This window comes from Lagopus leucura, unplaced genomic scaffold, assembly GCF_019238085.1.
Source record: "Lagopus leucura isolate 7727_CA_CO unplaced genomic scaffold, USGS_WTPT01 Super-Scaffold_100002, whole genome shotgun sequence".
NCBI lineage: Eukaryota > Metazoa > Chordata > Aves > Galliformes > Phasianidae > Lagopus > Lagopus leucura.
The window spans coordinates 26,932,276-26,954,754 of NW_024962263.1; the positions used below are offsets into that span (position 1 = coordinate 26,932,276).

At 39.8% G+C, this 22,479-nt stretch overlaps 1 protein-coding gene across 5 annotated transcripts in view; it reads left to right on the forward strand.

Annotated features, from left to right (window-relative positions):
* Positions 1-22,479, forward strand: part of FHOD3 (formin homology 2 domain containing 3) — a 359,344-nt gene that overhangs the window by 292,272 nt on the left and 44,593 nt on the right. For 4 of the 5 annotated variants that reach the window (XM_042868621.1, XM_042868617.1, XM_042868618.1 and 1 more), the window contains 4 exons: positions 4,787-5,092; positions 8,807-9,696; positions 15,294-15,452; positions 22,012-22,194. In XM_042868621.1, coding sequence (XP_042724555.1) covers positions 4,787-5,092; positions 8,807-9,696; positions 15,294-15,452; positions 22,012-22,194 — 1,538 coding nt within the window. The remainder of the gene's footprint in view (positions 1-4,786; positions 5,093-8,806; positions 9,697-15,293; positions 15,453-22,011; positions 22,195-22,479) is intronic. The other variant, XM_042868620.1, reaches the window with a different exon arrangement.

Below are 22,479 nucleotides of genomic sequence, written 5' to 3' on the forward strand. Positions count from 1 at the left end.
TGAAAAAGGGTAGCTCTCTCAGGCCTAGGAAAAATATTGGGAAGGTCATTTGAAATAATGAGCACATGAGGAGGGCAAGTTCTCTTGTTCTCTGGAGGTGGAAGATGATTGGATCAACCAACAACTGGCAGGCTTCTTTGCAGATTTTGTGCCATGGCCTCTAGGCTGTTTATTATCTGAGTTCCTTATGTTCTTTTTCTGTCCTTAGGAAATGTTACAAATCGCACTTAACAGAGAATGAAACTAAGACATTAACTTGCTTAAGCAAGTTGTAGGAAAGCTGAAATAGAGCCCTGGACAGAGCTAGTTTACATTAACCCCAATTAGTTGTGTTGAACATGGGACTCATCATCCTCTCCAACAAGCATAAAACTGCAGAAGGAAAATAATTCCTCAGTTCTGTTCATAGGACCCTCCAAAGACTCTGCAAGAGTAGTGTTAACAGATGTGTTATACTTGCCTGCACAATTCAGACACAAAGTCAGATGAGAAGTGCGTTCCTCTAGTAGCAAAGCAATCTGTGGTTTTAGAAGTTAAATTTATTTCACCCTGCTTGTGTTGAAGTATAGTTTGTCCATCCAGTATCTACTGGGCTTAAGTAGGAAATGGATTTTGTCTGTTGAACTTTCTCCCACTCTATGAAGCATCTCAGTGTCTCTACCCAACGTAAAAATCTGGACGTAGTGATCTGTTGAGAATATATGAGAAACCATAGTTTTCTCATATAAAACAATTGGTTCCACTGAAGTAATCAAGTCTTATACAACTTACTCTTGTAAAACTTGTGGTATGGCATTCAGAGGAAATGAAGGCAGTCACATAACTGCAAAATAGATTTTTTTTTTTTTTTCAAAGCAACTACTTCCTCTTTTGTAATTTCATTGGATAATATTTTATGAAATGCACATGTGCATTAAAGGAAAGCAACAATAACCAAGAAATCTCTGAAATCAATTCACAAAAGCATCAGATACAATTCCTTCTTTTAGAAGAGCAGCTTTATGGAGTACTCTACTCATGGAAGTAAACAAGTCAACCCAAGTATGCCTTCTGGATAGAAGGAAAATTTCTGAACGTATCAGTAGCAAAGCAAGGTTCAAATATTGCATTAAGTATGACTAGTGAGGATGTCTGGAGATGGAGAAGCACTGAAGCATGAATGTGCAGTGGGGCCATTACAGCCACAGCTGTACGGCAGGACAGAGGAGTAGGTGAGGGAGGGGATGACAAAGGAAGAGAGAGACAGTACCCTCCTGGCAGTCACTCTATGCTAATTTTTACCATTGCAAGGGTTGGGGAGAAAAGATTGGAGGTTGGGGGTGGAGAAAGAAAGAGTAAAGGAGGTGAGCCCTGCTGAATTCACTGCAAGATGAGTCCTGTGCTGGAAGAGCTGAAGGGAGATCCAGACTTTAAGCTTTAAGTTTTGGTTGAATTGCCTCAAGAATTCAACCAACCTTCTTCAGACTTGCTTTGTTTTCTCAAGAGACACCGTTTTCCAGCTCCAAATAGAGAGCAAGGAAAAGAGATGAAGATGAGGTTGACTAATTTATTACAATTGCAAGGGATTAGGTGTAGGGCTAGGATATTTGTTCTTTCTGAGGGTTTATAGGCCTGAGGGAATGAAATCTTAGCAGCTAGTAAAGATATGAGAACCTGTGTCTGTTCAGAGTTCTTTAATAGCTGAGTATAAAAAAAAATTTCCTTCCATGTCCCTGTGCAGCATTGTGAGTTCATAGCTATTTTCAGAAGGAAGCAGCTTGCTGTCCAGTCAACCTTATTCAGAAAAGGGCAGAAAAGGGCTATCACCAATATATGATCATAACACGGCAAATCACATTGTTATCTTGTTGTGTGTGTGTGAGAGACGAAGTCTTCAAAATGTTAGATGTTTTGAGAAACAAAACAATCTTTACACGTTCATTGAGGGGCTCTGCTACCATGTCCATCAGTGCTGAGGATACATAGCTGCTCTGGGAGATTTCATTCTCCTCAGAATGTTTTTTTCCAGTAATGCATTTTCGGAGATTAACTTTTGGGAGAAAAAAAGAAATAGGCATAAGATTCAAAAACTACTCCTTAAACTCATGGTCTGTTTTCCTCCTCCTCGTGAGTCTGTACTAGTCTGAAAGTTCCATCTCATTTTATACACCAAGAATTTTGTTTGTTAACAGCTTTAGGAATTCTCAACAATATCAACCCATGAATGGAACTGCAGGCAATAGATACATGGCTGACTTTCTAGCTTCATTCTCCTGCTAGTGTTTGTTGACAAAATTGATTTCTGAACTGTTCTTCAAGGGAAGCACTTCTGGACATAGCTCACTATATGTAATTTGGGTGATAGATAGGCAGATTGATATGATCTCAGAAGAGAGGGGGAGAGAGACTTTCAAGATGAGTATCAGTGTACCCCTATTTTGTTCTAGAAGTCTTCAGATTTTGATATTCCTTGAACTCAAAAAAGGCAGCTTGTGTCAGCATAATGCTGTCTACTCTTTAGCATATCCAAAGATAAGATGATCTCCAAAGACACTACATCTTTCAGCTATGTGTGGAATATTTCTGGTGTGCAGAGAATTCAGAATTCTTTTGAATGCTGCTTTTGTAGGTTTACATTCTCATTTTCTCAGGCATTTCTGATGTCTTCCCTGACTGTATCCTTAGTAGGATCTTAAGTGTAGCTTCGTGATAACAAAACATTAGTGGTCCTTTTCGTATTTCAGTCAGTTTCTTTCTCCACCTAAGCTGTTGGAGTTGACCTTCCTGGTCACTGCACTTTTTGGTCTTCCAGGGAAAAGTCTAGAATGGCTAGTTAAGGAAGCTGAAGACATTTGTATGTATTTATGTAGTCATCGTGGACCATTGCAGAATGAGAAGTTCAGAATCTCGCTGTACAGTACTATGCTAGTTCCAGGATACCTAAGGTTGTACCCCAGTTATACTCAAATTTTGTCTTGACTTGGAAGTATTCTTGTGTTACACCATCAAACTAACAGCTGTAGTCAGATATACACCACTATTTGCCCAACTCCTTGCCAGCTCTCTAAAATTTTGATTCTCTCACAGGCAATGCCAAGAGTAGAGTTGTAAGTAAGACATTTAAAGAGACAAGGTCTGCACTGAGCTGTTCACAAATCAAAGTCAGACTTTTAAATTCTCTTTTTGTAGAAGAGGGAAAAGGGTAAACTGCTAATTGTGTTTTAATACATTTAAAGGGGATTGAGTATGCATGGACTATTTATTAAACATATTATGCTAACATTTATGTGCAAGTTTTATTTATGCATAGATGGTTGTTTAACCAACTACACGTTTAAAATCATTTGTGAAATTGTAAAAGCTTAATTCCAACAAAATGAAGGAAAAAAATAATTTGTGGTTTTTTTACACTAAAATTATATAAAATGAAGTGGAATAGCGTGATACTGAAGATGCATTCCTCAAAGCTAGTTCAAAAATGTGTGTTGTTGTAAAGAGAAGGCATGGGCATTGTTAGTAATCATCATTCTTTGTGTGGGTGTCACAGAAAAAAGAATAGGCACTCAATGTGCAGCAGTCTTCAGAAAACATTGCGACTTTTGTTATTTTGGCTTATGGTGTTTTTGGATTAATCCACTACCTGCTCCCTAGAGAACTGACCTGTTTCAGCTACATTCCATTGTGATACTATTTGCCTCATAGGATCATTTTGTTCTTGAAGAAAGTCTCATTGTACATCATGCGATCCAAAGATGATGACAAGTCCATTTTGCAATATTGCAATGACAAGTAGTAGAAGGAAAAAATGAGCATGACTTGGTCACTGTAGTCACCTGACACAAAATTTAGCACAGAGGGAATTTGGGGAGTATGCAAAACTAACATGCGTGCCTGTTTTCATCACTCTTGCATGGCAATTTCAGCATTCATAAAATGGTGAGCTGCTTGACGTGAATATGAGTGGATGCTCTTCAGTTCCTTTGCCGCATGCAGAGAATATTTGCATGTGAAAATCAGATGTTTTAGCTAAAAAAATAAAGAAGAATGAAGTTCACTGTCAGTGATAAAGCAGGGAAGAAGAAACCAGGTGTGCTATCAACAGTATTCGCCACATTGCCAACTGATAAAAAGCTCAATGTATAACATATGCCAACCAATTGGAAACTGAATTTGTGCCATATGCCAAGCATTTGAAAACTTAGTTCAGTTTTGATGTGGCTATTCTGAAGTAAATGTGCATGAAAAAACCATATGTTTTTTGTCAAACAGATGTGTGTCAGTGCCATTTCCAGACTGTGCCATTTCATTGTGTTAATAAAACTAATATTGTATTTTTTTTTTTGTTGAAGTGTTCCTCATCAGGTGAAAAAAGAATTCCTCCAGAAACCAAAGAAAATTCAACCAAAAAAGCCACAGTCTCTCTCCTTTTTGCTTTTTACAAGATCTCTTGCTTCCTGACTCTGTCTAGGCACTGAATTTTCAATGTCATGGGTGGGATGCCCATTTTCTGCTGGTTCAAATCCTTATGCAAGTCCAACACTCCAGCTGTGGAAGTATGTATAAGAACAGTGGATTGGCTCCAGACAGTAGGCAAAGGAGTTTGCCAGGCCACTCTCGTGTGCAACGCTGTCGTCATACAACATTCATCAATCTGTTGCTCATAATGTTAAGCATGCCATGGACTTGCTTTTTATTTTCTTTCCATAAGGCACTTGTACAGTTTTCACATCGTTCTCATTTAGATGGGTGAGCCTGACACAACTCTGCTGTTAAGTGCATCTCTTTCTCCCATTGTTCTCTCCACCAGTGAGTGCCAGTGAACCCGAACCAGAGACAGAGACAGAACCAGAAGCAGAGCAGGAGACTGAGGCAGAGCCTGAGCAGGGAACGGAGACACCCAAGGAAATAGAGGCTACAGAGGTGGGACCAGAGAGTGAGGTGGAGCAAGGACCAGAGAGAGAGCCAGAAGAAAGTGCAATACTCAGTGAAAAAGAGAGGCAGAATGAGGAAGTGAATGAAAAAGACAACTGCTCTGCATCCAGCATATCCTCAGCAAGCAGCACTTTAGAGAGGGAAGAGAGAGAGGACAAGTTAACCAGTGACAATGAAACTGGTAAATTGAAGTTTTTTCAATAATGAAGGATTTCTGGTGGGAAAAAAAAGTGTAAAATTTGCAGCTCTGTTGTTTTGTTAATCAGCAAACAAACCCTTTGCTCCTGATTGAAGATTTCCTTTTCAGTGGCCAGGTCGGTGTCTTTTCCCTGCTTGGAAATCCACAGACTTTAATGGGGCTTCTGTGTTTGAGGGGCAAAAAAGCCTTCATCAGTTGAGGTTTCTTTTAACTTGAGACCATTTTCTTCCTTAAGATTAATGTAGTAACTGTTGAATCATGATGTTGAAGTGACTCTACCCCCCAAGGAGTTGTCTTTTCTACACCTCAAACAATGAGATAAGAAGCCTTGCTGATACAGTTTTTCATGAGATTACAAACAACTTTTCACATGCCATTAACTTTTAATTCAATAGGAAGAGAAATAAGGGCTGAGCTCTTTATTCCATCCTTCCAATTTTCCTGTCTTAGGCTTCAGAAAGCAGAGAGAGATACATAGGAGCTGCAGACTATAGTTCTAGGCTACAACCTTCCTTAGCTCAGGTGGAGAAGGCCCCTAAAATACACATTGTCTTAGACTGCAGCTCTGTAGCAACCAGTGTTTCTGGTTTCGTGCAAAGAGTAGCCCAGCCTGGAAAACAACTTAAGAATCCAAAGAACCAGTTTTCTGCCCTGGAGAGATAATTATGACCAGAGATAGTCATGCCATCCAGGCAGGGAGTAAAAGACATATTTTGACCTTCATTGATTAATTATACTTTTCCTTTTTCATTTGTTTGTTTGTTTGCTGACTTTTGTAAAGAGGTTAAGGAATAAGTGTTATTAGGGCACTTCCAAGTCTTCTTAGGGCTCAACAGTGGAAAACATTGTCCTAAGTGCTTTAAATTCTAGATAAGAAAACAAAAATTGCTATACAGTGTGAAACAACCTCACTTCTTACTGAAAGAAAAGAGATGACCCAGTAACAAGGATTACCTCATAGTAGTGAATTTTCAGATTATGATGTTTATGTTTAAACACTATCACTTTTTGTCTGGAAGCATTAAGTTAATTTTGTTCTAAATTTAAGAACAATCTTCTTTTCAACCAGCTTTAAGATTAAATTAAATGAGGCACTTAGAATGTTGTTCTACTCTTACAGACAGTAAATGAGTATATGCATAGGAAAGGCATGATGGATATGATAGATGAGAGATATTATTGCACTGTGACAAAGTTCAAGATCTTCCAAGTGCAAATAAAGGAGAATAGGTTACAACTTTCCCCAGATCCTGATCCTTTCTTTCTAAATAAATGCATATGTACTTTTTTTTGTTAAAAGCTAAGAAATGTACCCTGGTAATCAAATAACAGCATCTTAAAATTGGCATATGTTATCAGTAGGCCAAATATTTATTAGGTTGTGCTATGAAGTAGTTCTCATGTAGCAAGTCGTTTGAGTTCTACTAGATAAGGAGAATCAGAAAGCAAAGGGAAGCACTGGTTTCCAGCAGCTATCAGATTCCCAGCTGTTATTTTACCATTGGTTCTACTCAGGTGCATTAAGGGCAAAGAAATAAAGCCTTTGGTCCCAGCTTCTTGGCCAGCCTTGCTGCTGAACCTGACTTCTTATTGTTCTCATTTCTCTAATGGCATTTCACAACTTTATCGCTGTGGATGGAGGGAGAGAAGTGAGCAATTAGATAGCAAGAGCAGGAGTATTCATAGCAATAACATTTGAATAAATAGGGGAAATGCAGATCGACTAAGAGACCCCATCTTAGAGATTTTGTCTGGGGTTTTTTGATGAGAGTACATGGATAGCTGTCATAGTAAGAAAGCAAATCAACTGATAGTCCAAGTGCAAAGTTCTGCATCTGGATTTGGGCAATCTTAAGTGCAGATGTAGGTTGGGCAGAGAATGGCTTGAGAGCCACCCTGAAGAGAAGGATTTGGGAGTGCTGATTGTTGAGAGAATCAACACGAGCCAGCAGTGTGTGCCTGCAGCCCAGAAGGCCAGCCATATCCTGGGTTGCATCAAGTGAAGCAGATTGAAGGACGTGATTCTGCCCCTCTGCTCTCGTGAGAGCCCACCTGGAGTACTGTGTCCATTTCTGGAGCCCCCACCACAAGAAGGTCATGGAGTTGTTGGAGCAGATCCAGTAAAGGGACATGAAGATGATCAGATGGCTGGAGCACTCTCCCTTTAAGGACTGGCTGAGAGAGTTGAGGCTCTTCAGCCTGGAGAAGAGAAGGCTCCAAGGAGACCTTAAAGTAGCCTTCCAGTACCTGAAGGGGGCTACAGGAAAGCTGGGGAGGGACTTCTTATAAGGGCAGGTAGTGATAGGACGAGGGGAAATGGGTTTAAACTGGAAGAGGGTAGATTTAGACTAGATATTAGGAAGAAATTATTTACTGTGAGAGTGGTGAGACACTGGAACGGGTTGCCAGGTGAGGTTGTGGATGCTCCCTCCCTGGAAGCATTCTAGGCCAGGCTGGATGGGGGTGTGAGCAACTTGGTCTAGAGGGAGGTGTCCTTGCCTGCAGCAGGCAGGTTGGAACTAGATGATCTTAAAGGTCACATCCAACCCCAACCGTTCTAGGATTCCATGATTCTATGATAGCAGAAACCTTAAAAGATATTTAAAACTCTTTAAGTATTGAAGACATCAGGAACATATGAGAAATAAACATGAAATGGAAGTACAAGTGAAAAGGCAACTGCAAGGTATAAACAGTATTGTATTTAGGAAAATGTAATCTAAGATGCTTGCATCATTTATTTTTACAAATTGACTGCTGTGGTTTGTTGTTTACAGTGCTGTCTTAAACAGATTGTTCTGTAGATTATAGTTTTAAAAAGCAGTAGTTGGAAAAATAAAGCTTCATTACAGTGAGATTCTAAATGGCTGTGATGTGGGAAGGAGGCTATTACGTTTTCAATTCCGTCATATGCTACAGAAGGGTAACAGCATCTGATGAGAAAATTTTCAGAAATCACTAGAAGACTTTATTTAGGTGCATGTATTCTTAAAAGTAACTTTGAAAATCTTGCTCTTATGATTCTACTCACAAAGTTGCTCTGAGAGCTGTACCCTGGGTATGCAATCAGCTCTGTGATTCAAGTAGCCCTTGTCATGAAGACAGACCAGGCACCAGCCAAGAGATTCAAAGTGCAGCCAGATGTGAAGAGTGTCCTCCCCTAGCGGTCAGAGAGGGAGGAGGGGAAGGAGGAAGCAGTTACATCTTGACCTTGAAGTCAGGCAGGTAAATTTCCTCTCTTGAGGAAGTTTTCCTTCCAGTTTATGGATTGATCAGAAGTATGATGGCAACCTGTCTTTTGACATGGTCACAATATTTAAATCCCACTTTGGATTACAAAATATTCTGAGCATTTATGCACTGTGTAAAATGAGCTGGGATAGGAAGTACAAAATTAAATCTGACAGATTTCAGAAGAAGCCCAAAATCTCAAGATCCTGAGTTATGAAGTCCCTCCTGAGCTAAACCAATTATTTTCTGCTGCTGTTCCTTCTTTGAGAAGTACTCCCAACCCACTGGGATTGAGTCATATATCAGCACTCTCACTAATAGCAAAATTTCTGAACCTGTTGCTTACCCAGTTTCAGAGTAGTTGTGCATGCAACCCTAAAACATTTTTCTTGTGGTGGGGAGCATTCTTGATGCTCTGGCTCCCTTCTCCTGACTTTTCCCATCTGTGTGTGTGTGTGATTGCAGGTCCATGGTCCCAGACCATTCAGGATGCTGGCGTGAATGAGCAGTGCAGCAACATCCTCAACAACAAGCGGTTTATGCTGGACATGCTGTATGCGCATAACAAAAAGCCCAAGGATGAAGAGGAGAAGGAGCTGGAGGCGAAGGAGGAAAAGAAGGAGACGGAGGAAAGTGAAGAGTCCCTCACTAGTCTAGCCAGTAGGATCTCTATCCTTCAGGCCACAAAGCAGGCCAAAGATGAAAGTGTCAAAAAGATGGAGATTGGAAACCTGGACAACCAAGGCAGCGTGAAAGCCTTTGCGGAAAAATTCAATAGTGGTGAGTTGGCCAAGGGGACAGCCTTGCCTGAAGATGAAATCAGTGAACAGGTCCCTGAGAAAACACCAGCGCAACCAAAGAAGGAATCTGACTACATCTGGGATCAACTCATGGCTAATCCTAGAGAACTTAAAATCAAAGACATGGATTTTACAGACTTGGGGGAGGAGGATGATGTAGATGTGTTGGACATGGATATGGGTCCTGGGGACTCCCTTGTTCCCCCTCCTCCGCCTCCACCTTCTTTCCTGGGTTTGCCTCCTCCACCACCTCCCCCACTGTTTGGATGTCCGCCTCCACCTCCACCCTCTGCTAATTTATTGGCTCCTCCTCCGCTGTTCAGCACTCCTCAGGGTTTAGGGTCACCCCAGGTTTCTAGGGGTCAGCCAGCATTTATAAAGAAGAAGAAAACCATCCGTCTGTTTTGGAATGAGGTACGGCCATTTGAGTGGCAGTGTAAAAACAACAAACGCTGCAGAGAATTCCTGTGGTCGAAACTGGAACCCATTAAGGTAGACACTTCCAAACTGGAGCATCTCTTTGAGTCGAAGTCCAAGGAACTGCCTGTCACAAAGGTACAGCTCATATTCAGCTCACTCTTATTTTGCTATTGTATTGGTATTCATTTTGACTTAAATGTAGATGATTTATGCTGTTTATATGAAAACAGTGGAAATTACGGGATGTGTTTCTAGCTTGGTCTATGACAGAAGATATTCCATAACCTGAAACTAGAAAATGAGACACAGTGGTGTCTGTGCCAGGCCTGTCCTCTTGTCTCAGGTCTGTCAGTTCAGGGATATCACTTCAGGTGGGAATACCAACAAACTATACATTGATGCATTTGTAGTTTAGTGCCAAACCAGGTATTTAAATATGAAGTATTTTCTGTTACATTTATCTAAAGGTCAGAGCATGATGATTCATATCTGTATTTGACAGTGCTTCACTTGGTAATATTTTCCTAATCATTGCATAGAAAGTTTAGAATATCAGATTTGTTCTGCAACAAAATGCCCACTCACGTACTTTATTGTGCAGGATTGCTTTATAAGCTAGACCAAGTTTACAGTTAAACTCTGCAGGATTTTGTGAGGAAGGGCAGTTTTACTATTTTATTAAAAAATAGTGGTAAACAGGCATACTTACAATCCTTAATTTGGACAGTAGGGCTATCCAAATTTTAGGATTGAAGCTGGTGCAGGAAATATCTCAACAACTAGGATTTCCTGATACTTAGCATTGTTATGAAATAAATTCATGAAAGCTGTTTTCACTGCTGTTTAACGTTGAACTTGACAACACAGAAAAATCCCTTATATTTACATTCAGTAGGAATTAGGTATTAGTTGAAACATTTGTTTTTCATGGCTTCATAAATTCACTTCTAATCAGAGTAGTTAATATCAGGAAAACGACTTTCCTCTTCAGTTAAAATGCTAGTGAAATATACCCACCTCTCTTCGTTAAAATAAATAAATAACTTGCTTGTATGTTTTATAGTGACATAAAAAATAACCCGTACCCGTAAGTGAATGGCAAACAATGGGTGCATGAATATATGACTCACCTAGATCTTATCACTGTTCTAAATTGAACTTTTTGTGATGCAAAAACAATTGTCATACATGCATTGCTTATAACTTTGAAATGTGTGGCATAGCACCTTAAAAACGTATTCAGCTGATAGTTCATTTGGCAGATATTGAGATTCATTTCTTTCTCTCATTCCTTTTCTGGTGAGGAAGGAATGTTGGTGACATGGTAGTGTGTTACTTCTCATCTCTCTCCCTGTAAATACAAATCTGCCACAGATGGTTCATAGATGGAAAGAATGAGAACGTTTTCTTAGATCGACGAAGCATTTAATTCCTTGAATTTAATGTGGAATTATGACATATTTGCCTTTTCCAAACTTTAGCTGTGTGCTAAATGCCAATATTGGAATGGATTTGTCTGGTCGATTCTTAGGTTCTATTCTCACCTGAATTTTGATAAAACGTTGAATTATTGGAATGTGAACTTGTTTACTTCTCCAGTCGTTTGTCAGTTATGTTCCCAAACAACTTCTGGGCATTCTCCCCACCATACGCACTCTTCCCAAACCTGCCTGGACTGCCTGATGTTTTGGCACAGCTTTTGGCTCCTAACTGAAAGATGAGTGAGCAGGTTTCTTTGAAATCAGTGCAAGTCTGAGGAATGATTTAGGTGACTGCTTTCCTCTTGGACACTAATACTGCTCTCTGCATGAGACATTATACTTTTGGCTTGCTTTCCATCCCGTCCTGTAACACAGACATAGCGTATCATTGTCTCGGTACAGAAAACAATGATGACTGAAAATTATACCAGTGGAGCTCCACACCAGCTTCTGAGAGTCTTGTGTATTTTTTGTGAATACCAGCAAATCTTGCAGGGCATGAGATGGTCCTCAGATCGAGTGAGAGTGGGAATAATTAAGCAGACCACTGAATCCATAGAGGACTTGAGGTTTGGTATGAAGATTGCACTCAAATTAGGATAACTCTCGCTTTTTCCAGACTGCTTGGTTTATTTCCAGGAAGTACATTCCCCGTTGTGTCTAGTTTCTTGTGTCCAATGGCTGCAATCCAAAACAGGTTTATTCTATAATATTGTACAGTCTGACTCACAGCTCAGTTGGTTCAGCTGAAAAAAAAAAAAAAAAAAGAGCACTGAGCAACAAAACAAAAGTCAGACCTCCAGATTTCATAGCAGTAGATGCAAGCAGGTGCATGAAAAAGGAATAGTCCAGAAGGATAAGAGAAGCGAAGCCAGAGCGTGTGTTGGAGTGGGGGTTGGGGGTCTTTGGCTCTCTCCTGTGCATGTGATTTTATCCAGCTGTAACCAATTTTACTCCAGTTTCTAATCCTTCACTGTGATTTCCACAACACACAGCTATAAACAGCTACTTCCTGGCTTATGAGAAGTTTTTCATTAAACACAATAGACTGTAATAAAATAAAACAGATTTTAAATTGTAGGATATAATAGGGGAATTTAAGGTAGAGGGGTAGTTCTTGATTTTAGGAAAGGAATTCCTCTTTGTGCAGTATGCACATTGATTATAGTTGGTGGAGCAGTTTTTTGTTGCAGAATGCCTATTTTCTGAATTGGAGGACCACAACATTTTATTAGTGGCTAGAAGGAGTGATCAGGTACCCCTCCAAACAAGCCTAGAATTTCTTTCCTTCACATACTGCCAAACAAAGCAGGTATTTCGGCGAAGTACATCAAAGTGTTAATTTTTCTGTAACAAGAAATTCAGTAGTTGCATACACTACTGAATCGAAAGTTACTGCCCAACCCTTCTGAAATCTGTGTAGTTCTGCAAGTCATTGAAAAGTATTATTTTGCTGATTCATCTATACCCAGTGGGAGTATCAGTCATCATGTGCCCACAGGCAAAAAGCAAGCAAGAGTGAAAAATTAAGGAACTTATTTTCACATACACGTGTGTGTGTGTGCCTAGATACATACTTCCAGTAAAAATGGTTGTTGTAAGGTGAATAAATGCTAAGGCTTGTCATAAGTGTGGAACAACTTTTCTGAAAAATATTATCTGTTTGATATCCTTAGCAAAGTAAGTGGCAGCTGAATAATTCTTTTTCAAATTCCCATGTTAAATCCTTGCTAGTTAAGATAGAAACAAAAAGAAATTGCCATCTCGTTATTAAGGGATTTCCCAAGTTTTTCTGCACTATTGATGCCCATAGTTCTACAAGTTTAAACAGGAGAGAGATTTCTATCTTGGTGCTCTTATATAAAATTGAGCACTGAGAAAGTGATAGAAATTCTTATGCGTGCTTAATTAAAGCAGATAGGTGGTTTTTAGACTACATTCTCACCAAACCACAGGTTACCTTCTGTGAGACTGCTGGTGCTTTTGTATAACCTATCTTGTCTGCCAAGCCTTCAGTAAAAGGCAACAGCATCTGGCCAGTTAGCTCTTATAAAAGTCTAAATTCACTGCAGCTCTTTGTACGTTGTAGGAATGATTCCACCACCTGATTTATATTCCATAATACAATAACCAGCAGCTCAAGGCTATGTATTGGCACTTTGAGATGTGAAATCAAGTGCACTAATGAACTAATAAAACGCATTCTGAAATCACTTAATATTACAGCAGAAATTGGTAGCTGTAACTCATTGTAGTAGTCAGGCACTTACATCTGTGTGATTTAATTGCAGACCAAAAGGAATTCTTTTCCTAGTGTTAGGATAATAAAGTTTAAACAAGTAAAATCTTTTTCTTCATCTTTTTGTTCATTCTGAAGGGATTTCTTTGTAACCTAGCCTTCATCCGCAGAAGGGATTTAAATTCTCATCTGCCACTGTTTTTGTAAAGAATTACTCCAGATTTTCATACTCAACATTGCAGCTGTAGAACTGGAAAATACCTCTCCTGCTTATGTCCCCAGTAGAGCTCATCTGTCTCTCCTAACTCATTGCTGAGGAGGGATTGCACTGCTGTGATTGCAGTTATCCCAGCAGTTGGCATGGGATGTCCCACAAATTAATATGTCTCTCTTGACAAACTTAGGAACCTAAACACAGAGCTGCAGATCTGTGGCTTACTTACCCATACTGCATGTGAGAAGCCTAAATTTAACTCCTTTCCCCCAGTCTCTTCCTTTCTGCAAGGATTCTTCAGAGTGATTCTGTGCTGCAAAAATGGCGGTGTAAATACAGAGGAGTGCAGTACAGACTAAGAGGAAGCAGGCTGTGGTGAGCGCCACTTGTTTTTATGTGGTCTTGGCCACTAACTGTGGTCTCAAGAAAGCAATTAATGGCCAGAAAGTAAAAATGACTGCTTTAAAGGAGAAGTGCTATCTCAGATCACTAAGCCAGCTCCCTAAGAGAAAGAGGTCTTATACTTAGAAAAGGTTCAAGGAGGACTCAGAGATGCTTTGAAGCTCTTGACAGAAGAGCAGTTCTAGCAGAATAAAATGTCATCACAGTTGTCCTAAAATTTATCCTGTTTGTTCTGAAAGTGCCATTTCTTTATATTTTTTAAAAAAAGCAGTAACATCTCATTGCATGGTTACATATCTGCCATCCGTGCTGTGCTGAAACATGGGCTTGTACACAGCGGAGCATGTCTCTACTTGCTTGCTTCATTGTGCTGGTCTTTTCCCTACAAGGCAGTGCTTGGCAGCATCCCTCAACCCGTCTCTCTTAGAGAAAAGGAAGGGAGAGAACAGAACACTTGCTTCCAAGCTTTGTGTGTTGAGAGAGAGCAAAAATGATGTAAGAAGCTGGATTGTGCTGTATGCTCTCATTTTCTCTCTCTCAATACCCCCATATACAATGAGCAGATCCCTTGTAGCAACCTGGCACATGATATATTCAGTTGCCAAAGAGGCACCTTTTTGCACAATGCGAAGAGAGTTTAAAAGGTGTGCTGTGTCATGAAAGTAAAGACAACATTCAGCTCTGTTTTGTCGTAAATGGTTTGTAACTCACTGTGTACAGTAAGTATGCGTTTTAGCATTAGAAGAATAGGGACATGGAGGAAAAAGAATTCACGTTTATTTCAAGAATGAAGTGTAAAGCTTGTTAGTAGTTCTTTGGTATTTTGTCTTTGCTGTCATTTAAAATACTGTCATTTTTCCTGAAGGTAAGCCTCAAATACCATAAGTTGTAAGGTAGAATATCCTTCCTTGTGCCTCAGGGAGAGCGGGCACCCCTCTCCCTGTGTCTCCATGAAGGCCTCTCTAGCTCCTTATCTTGTGTCCCAGGTGGATCTCCAGCACAGGAGAGGCCCTGCAAGCCAGCAGAAACCACCCTGCCCCTGCCCCAGCTGGGCCAGCTGGGTGTCAGAGGTTCAGTGGCTGCTCCAATTCCTGGAGCCCTTCAAGCAGCCCTGCCCTGGGCATCCCCAGGCTCCAGCAGCTCCGAAGCACAGGGAGAACCCTCAGCTCATGGTGCAGCCTCTGGCCTTTGTCAGGCAGTTTCCCAAGGCTGGCAATAACTTGTGTGTCTTGTGCTCGTCTTCTTTGGTCAGTATCTGAGTCAGCTTCTGTTAGTGGTTAAAAAGGATTTGCACTCACTGTCAGCACCCTTGCACAGGGGAAGTCTTTGGTGAAAGGAGTGACTTTAACAAACAGACTGGAGGGATAATTTTCTTCTTGTTCTCTTCTTGATCAAGAAAACTGCTGCAGATGGGAAGCGACAGGAAATCATTGTACTGGACTCAAAACGAAGCAATGCTATTAATATTGGCTTGACTGTGCTACCCCCTCCACGAACTATCAAGACTGCTATTCTGAATTTCGACGAATATGCCTTAAACAAGGAAGGAATAGAGGTAAGGAGCAGTCAGTGTCTTCAAGTCTGCATTTTTGATGTTTTATTGTATTCAGTATTACATATGCTATGGGCCAAATAATTAATGGAAAAGAGAAAAGAATATATATTACATCATTACAGAGCTGAGTCTTGTTAAATCAGTGCAGTGTACTTAAGCAGATACTGGCCATTTGAAATTGGGAATGGTAGACGTGGATTTCTCTGCTTTGTTTGTATCTAAACTTGAATAACAATGGTGTTAATTCCTATTGAGATTTTCAGAGGATTGCCCATTATTCTGAAGCTCAGTTTCTTATTACCTTTATTAAAGCTATTAAACTTGTAAACAGAGCAGATTCTGCGTACATACATTAGAACATACATCTGATGCTGAGCACTCATTAAGCACCAAAGAATAGACAGTGATTTTCTAAAGCTGATGCAACCAGTGCAGTTTAATAAAGTTCATGCCCAGCTAGCTGTTGGAGTCATTCTAGATTATATATCTAATGGAAAACAAATACAGTGACCAGTTCTGCTCAAAATAGCATTTTGATCTTACTGTTGTTTGAAGAAAAGCAGTTGGTATAAAGATGATGTAATTTTTACCATTACATGTTAGACTTTGCAGATATTCATACCAAGATCCAGGATGAGCTCTGCTCATTATTCTTTTATGAAAACATTTTTTTTCTGTGGAGTGTAAAAGAAGCCTGCTGCTCCCCTCTTTTTGTTGTTTTGTGTTTTATTTTGTTGTGCTTGTATTCATTTCAAATATTTTTTTGAATAAGCCCTTATCACCTAATATGAGTAATCTGCACAACTGCAAATTTCAACCAGTGGTTGAACTGCATAGGTCTTGTATTGATTCATAGTTACCTTTTAGTGGTTTGGCCCCCTTTCCACCTTCTCTGTGCTGACTACAGAAGAAAATGACAAAAGCTGATAGAATGGAAGTGGAGCTGCCAACAGTTTCATACAAAAGAAATACTAAAGACCAAATATTATCCTAACTAGAAGGCATGGCCTGTTACGTGCCTACTAGAATATAACTTCTTCCCAAAGCTACATTATTTGCTGTATGTCTACCTTACTGATATTTTGTAGGTGATAAACCAGACTTAAAAATTAATTTTAGTGATCAACAAAAGTTGTTTTTCATCCCAGTTGGTTAGATTTTGATCTTTGGGGCAATTATGGTGACCACGAGTCTTACAGTGGCCAGTTACATGACCCAGCTCCATGTATCTACCACTATATTTTGCAGTACTGAGTGTTTTAGATTGGAGAGAAGCACCCCTCCAGCCAAATCCAACTCTCATACAACTAGTTAGACCTCAATTTGCAAAAAGTGTTTACCAAGAAAGTCCTGCATAAAATGGCTGATAAAGCATCATCCTTTGAATTGTTACCTTACTTGGTTTGCTCAACAGAAGCTCAACTGCTCTGCTTACCCTTCCAGTGTGCCCATCTGCCAACCAGCTGTAGTGTCCACAATTGGGAGTGCCTTGTTCCACCACACCCTTATTTGGGTAGCCTTTCCATTAGCTGCCAGACACCCGTAATTTAATTTAAAATATATATAATAAATGCATGCAGCTTTAAATTTAAGATTTCAGAAAGCAGAAAATGCTGCATTGTTGATATACCTGCCCAGTGCTAAAGAAAACATAATTTCTGAGTGTTCTGAGTGTCCACAGCTTGAAGCTAAAGGATGTGAGTAATCCTGATGTGATCATTCAGGTATTTAAAACTGAGAGAGAGGATAAATAGACCTGAGTCCGGATACTTTCCGTGTTGAGGGATGAGGCCTTCATTAGTGGGGAAGATTGGTGTTCATGGAGGAAAAAAAATATTTTCTTCTAAATGCGTAGTTCCATTTGGATTTATGGTTTGTCAAGTTAAATGGCACAATGAATTCAGATTCCATTCCGCAATTCTCAATTTACAGATTTTTCTTATAGCACAGCGTTGCAGAGTCAGAGAGACATGTAGCAAAACAGAGATCTGGATTGAGCTACGTAGATTTAGACAAGAGGTACAAGAAAAAGCACAGAATTACATCGTCTTGCATCCTGCTGTTCTCAGTAGAGCCCTTCTGCAGTTTCCTGTACTGCTCCTTTGACCAACAGTGTGGATTAACTTTGTTAACCTCTTTTCCCGTTTTCATCTGTTCATTGGCTTTAGTATTAGAGTTAGATTGAAAGGAAGAGAGGATGTATATTTTAGATGTTTCATATTTTAGACCATGTGCTTGAAGTGCTTAGGTATCCCTGAGAACTGAAATGTGGTCTTAGAAAGACAGATGTAGTCAGTTTAGTATGCAGAGCAGGAGGCACTGTAGGGAAACATGCTTTCAAAGGAAGTCACAATGTGTGTCTGTGAGCATGCGTCAATCCAGCTAAACAGTTTTTTTTGCCATCTTACATTTGCCAAAGTGGTTGTGCTTTCCTTTCTTTGAAAACTTGGCATCCATTGTGTTCAAACAACTTGGAACTCAGCTGCAAACAAAGAACTGGCTGCTTAGCATGGATGAAGGCTCCCTCAGAGTTAAGCAAAAAGGCAAGTTTAAAATCCTGGCATGTAATTTCACTTCAAGAAGAGTCCACCAGATCAGTCCTTGCTGTTGTCTTCAGTAAAGGACACAAGTAGGTCTATCTGCTACTTAGGGAACAAGAATAAAAATCAAATTATACCAAAGAATATAATTAATTTAGCCAAGTAAAATGGGGGTAATGCTGTGAGGAAATTAAGATTGTATGCCTTGTTTTTTACAGTGTAGCTTTGTGATGCTGTGTATTACATGGATGAGCATTGCTTTTAGTAAAACTACTTGAAATGAAAAAGCTGTCCATGGGCGCTAGGTCCTCCATAACCAAGCAGTTAAGTATTTTAAAGGCCATGTGTTTGGAGTGATTACATAGCCCTGAGATGTAAAAATGGATAAGAAATGAAAGCTTAGTGTTACAAAGGCAGATGGAGACATTTATAAACAAACAGAATCCACAAAAGTTGGTTTTCAGAAATGATCAAAGTATTTAAATTTGTTCTGATAGTTGCCACCTCAGTATGTTGGCTTTTGCAGTTTCCAATTGGGTTAGCTAATGCTTTGTGAAAGACTGGTGGGGTATTTCAAACTATGCTATCTTGCTTGACCTGGAAAAATGCCTTTTTTCACAAGTCTGGACAGAACACAGAATTGAATGAATAATACTTTGTTGGCTGTACTCTTAACAGTCAGCATATCACTGCCCTAACAAGTTTCAGGCTTTATTTAATGGGAAAAAAGCTACCCTTTCACTCCTTGGAGAAAACAAAAATACTTTCTATGGCTTCTGTGAACAGCAATTGCATGTTGATGTATTTCAGAAGAGAGCTGAAGAAGTGGAGCAATCTGACTGAAACCATGGCTGTCAGTTTCTGATTTATAGAGATCATTGTAAAGCATTTTAGATGTAGTCCCTTTTCTGAATTGGATCTTTTTTTAAAAAAAGTTCATATAAAAATTAGTGTGGGAAGCCTCGTATACTATGGTGTCATGAGCTCCACATTCTTTTAGATTTTCTATTCTATTCCTTTGTATGTATATATATTTGTTTTCTCCAAGTAATGAGTATCGAATATAATGAATGTTGAATATAAACCACTGATGTGTCTCATTAGTAGTTGCCTGAAAAAATGAAGTGTGAGAGCTTTTTTGGATCTGAATCTTCTGTCGAGACTTGTCAAATATCAGATAACGTGTATTTGGTTATGTAGCTTATGAACAGATGGGCCTTTAGCCACAAAAAGCTTAGGGCACAATAACATCCAGATATTTCATTTCCTAATTTTTTTAGGTTACTATTTGACTAAAATCATACATGAACATTGAGCTACTCTTGCAACCTCATCAGCAATGAGAAGCCCTATTATCTCTTGGAAAAGATAACTTAAGCGCCTCATTTCTGGAGAGGCCGTTAACAGTTTCTGATTCAGTCCTTCCTCACAGCCCTTTTTTTTTTGCCCTTCTGCAACTGTGAGTCTGTCTTCCTAAAGATTGGAGGCAGCTTGTGCTGTGAACCCCCTCTGAGGTACCCACTTCATCCTGAATGTCTGAGGGATGGCCTGAGTCTTCCATGACCTTCACCCTCAGAGCCTTGTAAGGCCTTCCTCTGAGAAGTTTTTGGAAATTGTACCATAGGAGAGCAGAGTCCAGGAAATAACTAGTTTGATCCTTTCACTAAAAGTTCAAGGAGTAAAATAATTAGGATTGATGATCTAATGTGAATGAGATCCCCCCATCCCCCTTTTTTTTCTTCGTGTAAAGATTTGTGTACTGTTTTTCCTCAGAATTTTAATCTTTGGCCCAAGCAATTTTTATGAGAATGCCTGCAGATGAAATATGTGTGTGATACAGCGTTGTGTCATGTTATAGGAGGATATGAGTGTAGGGCTTGCCGATAACCAGTCTTCTTTTAACCTGCCAGGAGACTATCATGCTGGGGAGAACATTATGAACTGATCATTGGATTCAAATCTATTTATGATTTAATGGTCATATTAGGTGCCAGTAACCTTCTTCCCTATTGAGTTTTTATTCTCTTTTTATTGTCAGTGATGTTTTAAAAAATAGTAAGAAAAAAACTGGCAGGTGTTTTTGGATCTGAACAAATGGTTCAAGTTAGTCATAGAGTGAAAATCAAAAATAAGACTGTGTTCCTACTTGCTCAGGATCACACCAAGGATGCCAACCAGCAGGGTAAGAATTGTTTGTCTGAGCAGACTGAAAGCTCTGGGGAGTAAATAGCTGCTATGGGGGTGGTTGCACTGCAGATGGTATGAATCCTGCCAGCACATGGATACAGCTCTGATCCTATCAAAGCAATGCTTGCAGCAGCAGGAGTGATTCTTGTCATCTGGAACTACATCTACAGGCTCTTTTGCTTGGTGTTCCTTTTTTCACATAGTGCAGTGTACAGCACGGCAGACATGCAGTACTTGGTCTCACAGCTCTCCAGTACATGGACTTGGATTTTTATCAGCTCCATTTGGCTCATTGTGCTTACATGAAGCATGAGGAGGAGGAGAGTCCCTTTGGAAGTAAAGCTTACTGTTTCATTTAGAAATGCCCGAAAGCAATGCAAAATCTCTGGAATATGGGCCCTGCACCACCACAAAATACTTGTGGGATCCCTGGGTAGCTGCCAAAAGCCCTAGTTATTTGTAGGAGGCAATTGAGAACACTGCTGAAGTGTTAGCCTTCAAAAATGCATGAGAAGCATTTTTACATCCATCACATAGCTACTGCTAAACTCACCATGTAGGGATGTTCCTGTGATCTTATTTGCAATTTTCCCTGGTTCACTCGGAGAAGCATTAGCTTTTTGTTATTGTTTAAGATATATTTTTTTCAAAGGTTCTCTTTGAAAAAAACCCTCTTTCTGTGAGCTTAAGGCTCAGTCTTTCTTCTGTGAACTTTTTAAAATGATATTGGCAGAGTGCTGAGAAGCACTGTAAAAACAGCTAGTTGAAATCTCTAGTTTGATGTTGTCACCTTAGTTACAGAGTTCAGCATCTGTGGGTGGATGGATACAATATCAACAAATACAATCAATTCTGAGCAGAACATTTTCCAAATAATATTGACAAGGGAAGGTAAAGTACTGAGGGGTATTCCTCCTCTTCTTTTTTTCACTGGGATAGGAATGGATTGAAAGTTCTTGTTTGTCATTAAGTAGAAGCTCATAGCTTTTTAACATGTATGATTCCTCTAGTCATGGGTGAAAAACGGGGCATCTTATTGCAGCATTCAAGCAAGGAGGATTTATTTCTCTCTTAAAGTGAATGGCAGTGTCAGTAGGAAGAACTGCTTCTCTATTTATATTTATGGAAGCCTGCATATGAAGTTGATCATCAATAAGTTCCAGTTCAACAGATTGAAGATTGTTTGCTTGCTTCCCCTTATTAACATTATTTGCTTGCTTAACCTTTGTACCCTGCCTGACTGAGCAAGAAAATCCCTTGTTATCCACACTTAGGTGTAGCCCTGTACAAGGAGCTAGACAAATTAATGGTACTAATAAGGGACTGTTGTGGTAATTTAATAAATTGGCTTTCATAGAACCATGAAATGGCTTAGATTGGAAGGGAACTTAAAGTCCATCCATTTTCAATCTTCTGCCATAGGCAGGGCTACTACCTACTAAGTCAGGCTGCCCAGGGCTCCATCCAGCCTGGGCTTGAAGCTTTTGCTCTGAATATGGAAAACTGAGAATATATGTCCTGTGTAGTCTCCCTGTCTTCCTTCCTTCCATTATGAATCATATATGCTGAATGCAGATGTATTTTTCGAAAAGATAGTAGGCCTCATTTTTATTTCTTCTGCAGTGGTTCAGTGCTTGCTGATCAAGGACTTCTGCCACTGACACAGAAAGAAGCTTGTGTAAAACCAAAACAATCGAGTGTCAAACAAGCTTGAATGACGTCAAAATGAAGCTTATCAGTGTTTGCTGTGGATGTGTGTCCGTACCACTATGCCCACCCCTTGTGCACATCTCAGCCCTCCACTGATGATTGCCTTTTATCTCCCTTTGCAGAAAATTTTGACCATGATCCCATCGGAGGAGGAGAAGCAGAAGATCCAGGAGGCACAGCTGGCAAATCCTGATGTCCCCCTGGGCAGTGCTGAACAGTTCCTTCTCACCCTCTCCTCCATCAGTGAACTCTCTGCCAGACTCCAGCTCTGGGCTTTCAAGTTGGACTATGAGATAGTGGAAAAGGTGAGACGAGCATGCAGAGGCTGAGGGAGACATTGTTCCAAGTCTTTGCTTAATCCTTCTCTGTCCTTACTGTATATTTTGACTGTGTATTTTGTGGAAATAGTTAATGAGTCACTTTTGTTTCAGTGGCTGACCAGGAAACAGCTGAAGTGATCCTTCATAGACTGTTCCTCCCATGAAAGAAAATTAGGGATTATGTCTTCCTTCCTTTAATTAGACAGTAATGACATTGTAACAAAGAAGAGGGCTAAATCCTGACCACATTTTTTCCAGATGTTGCTATTC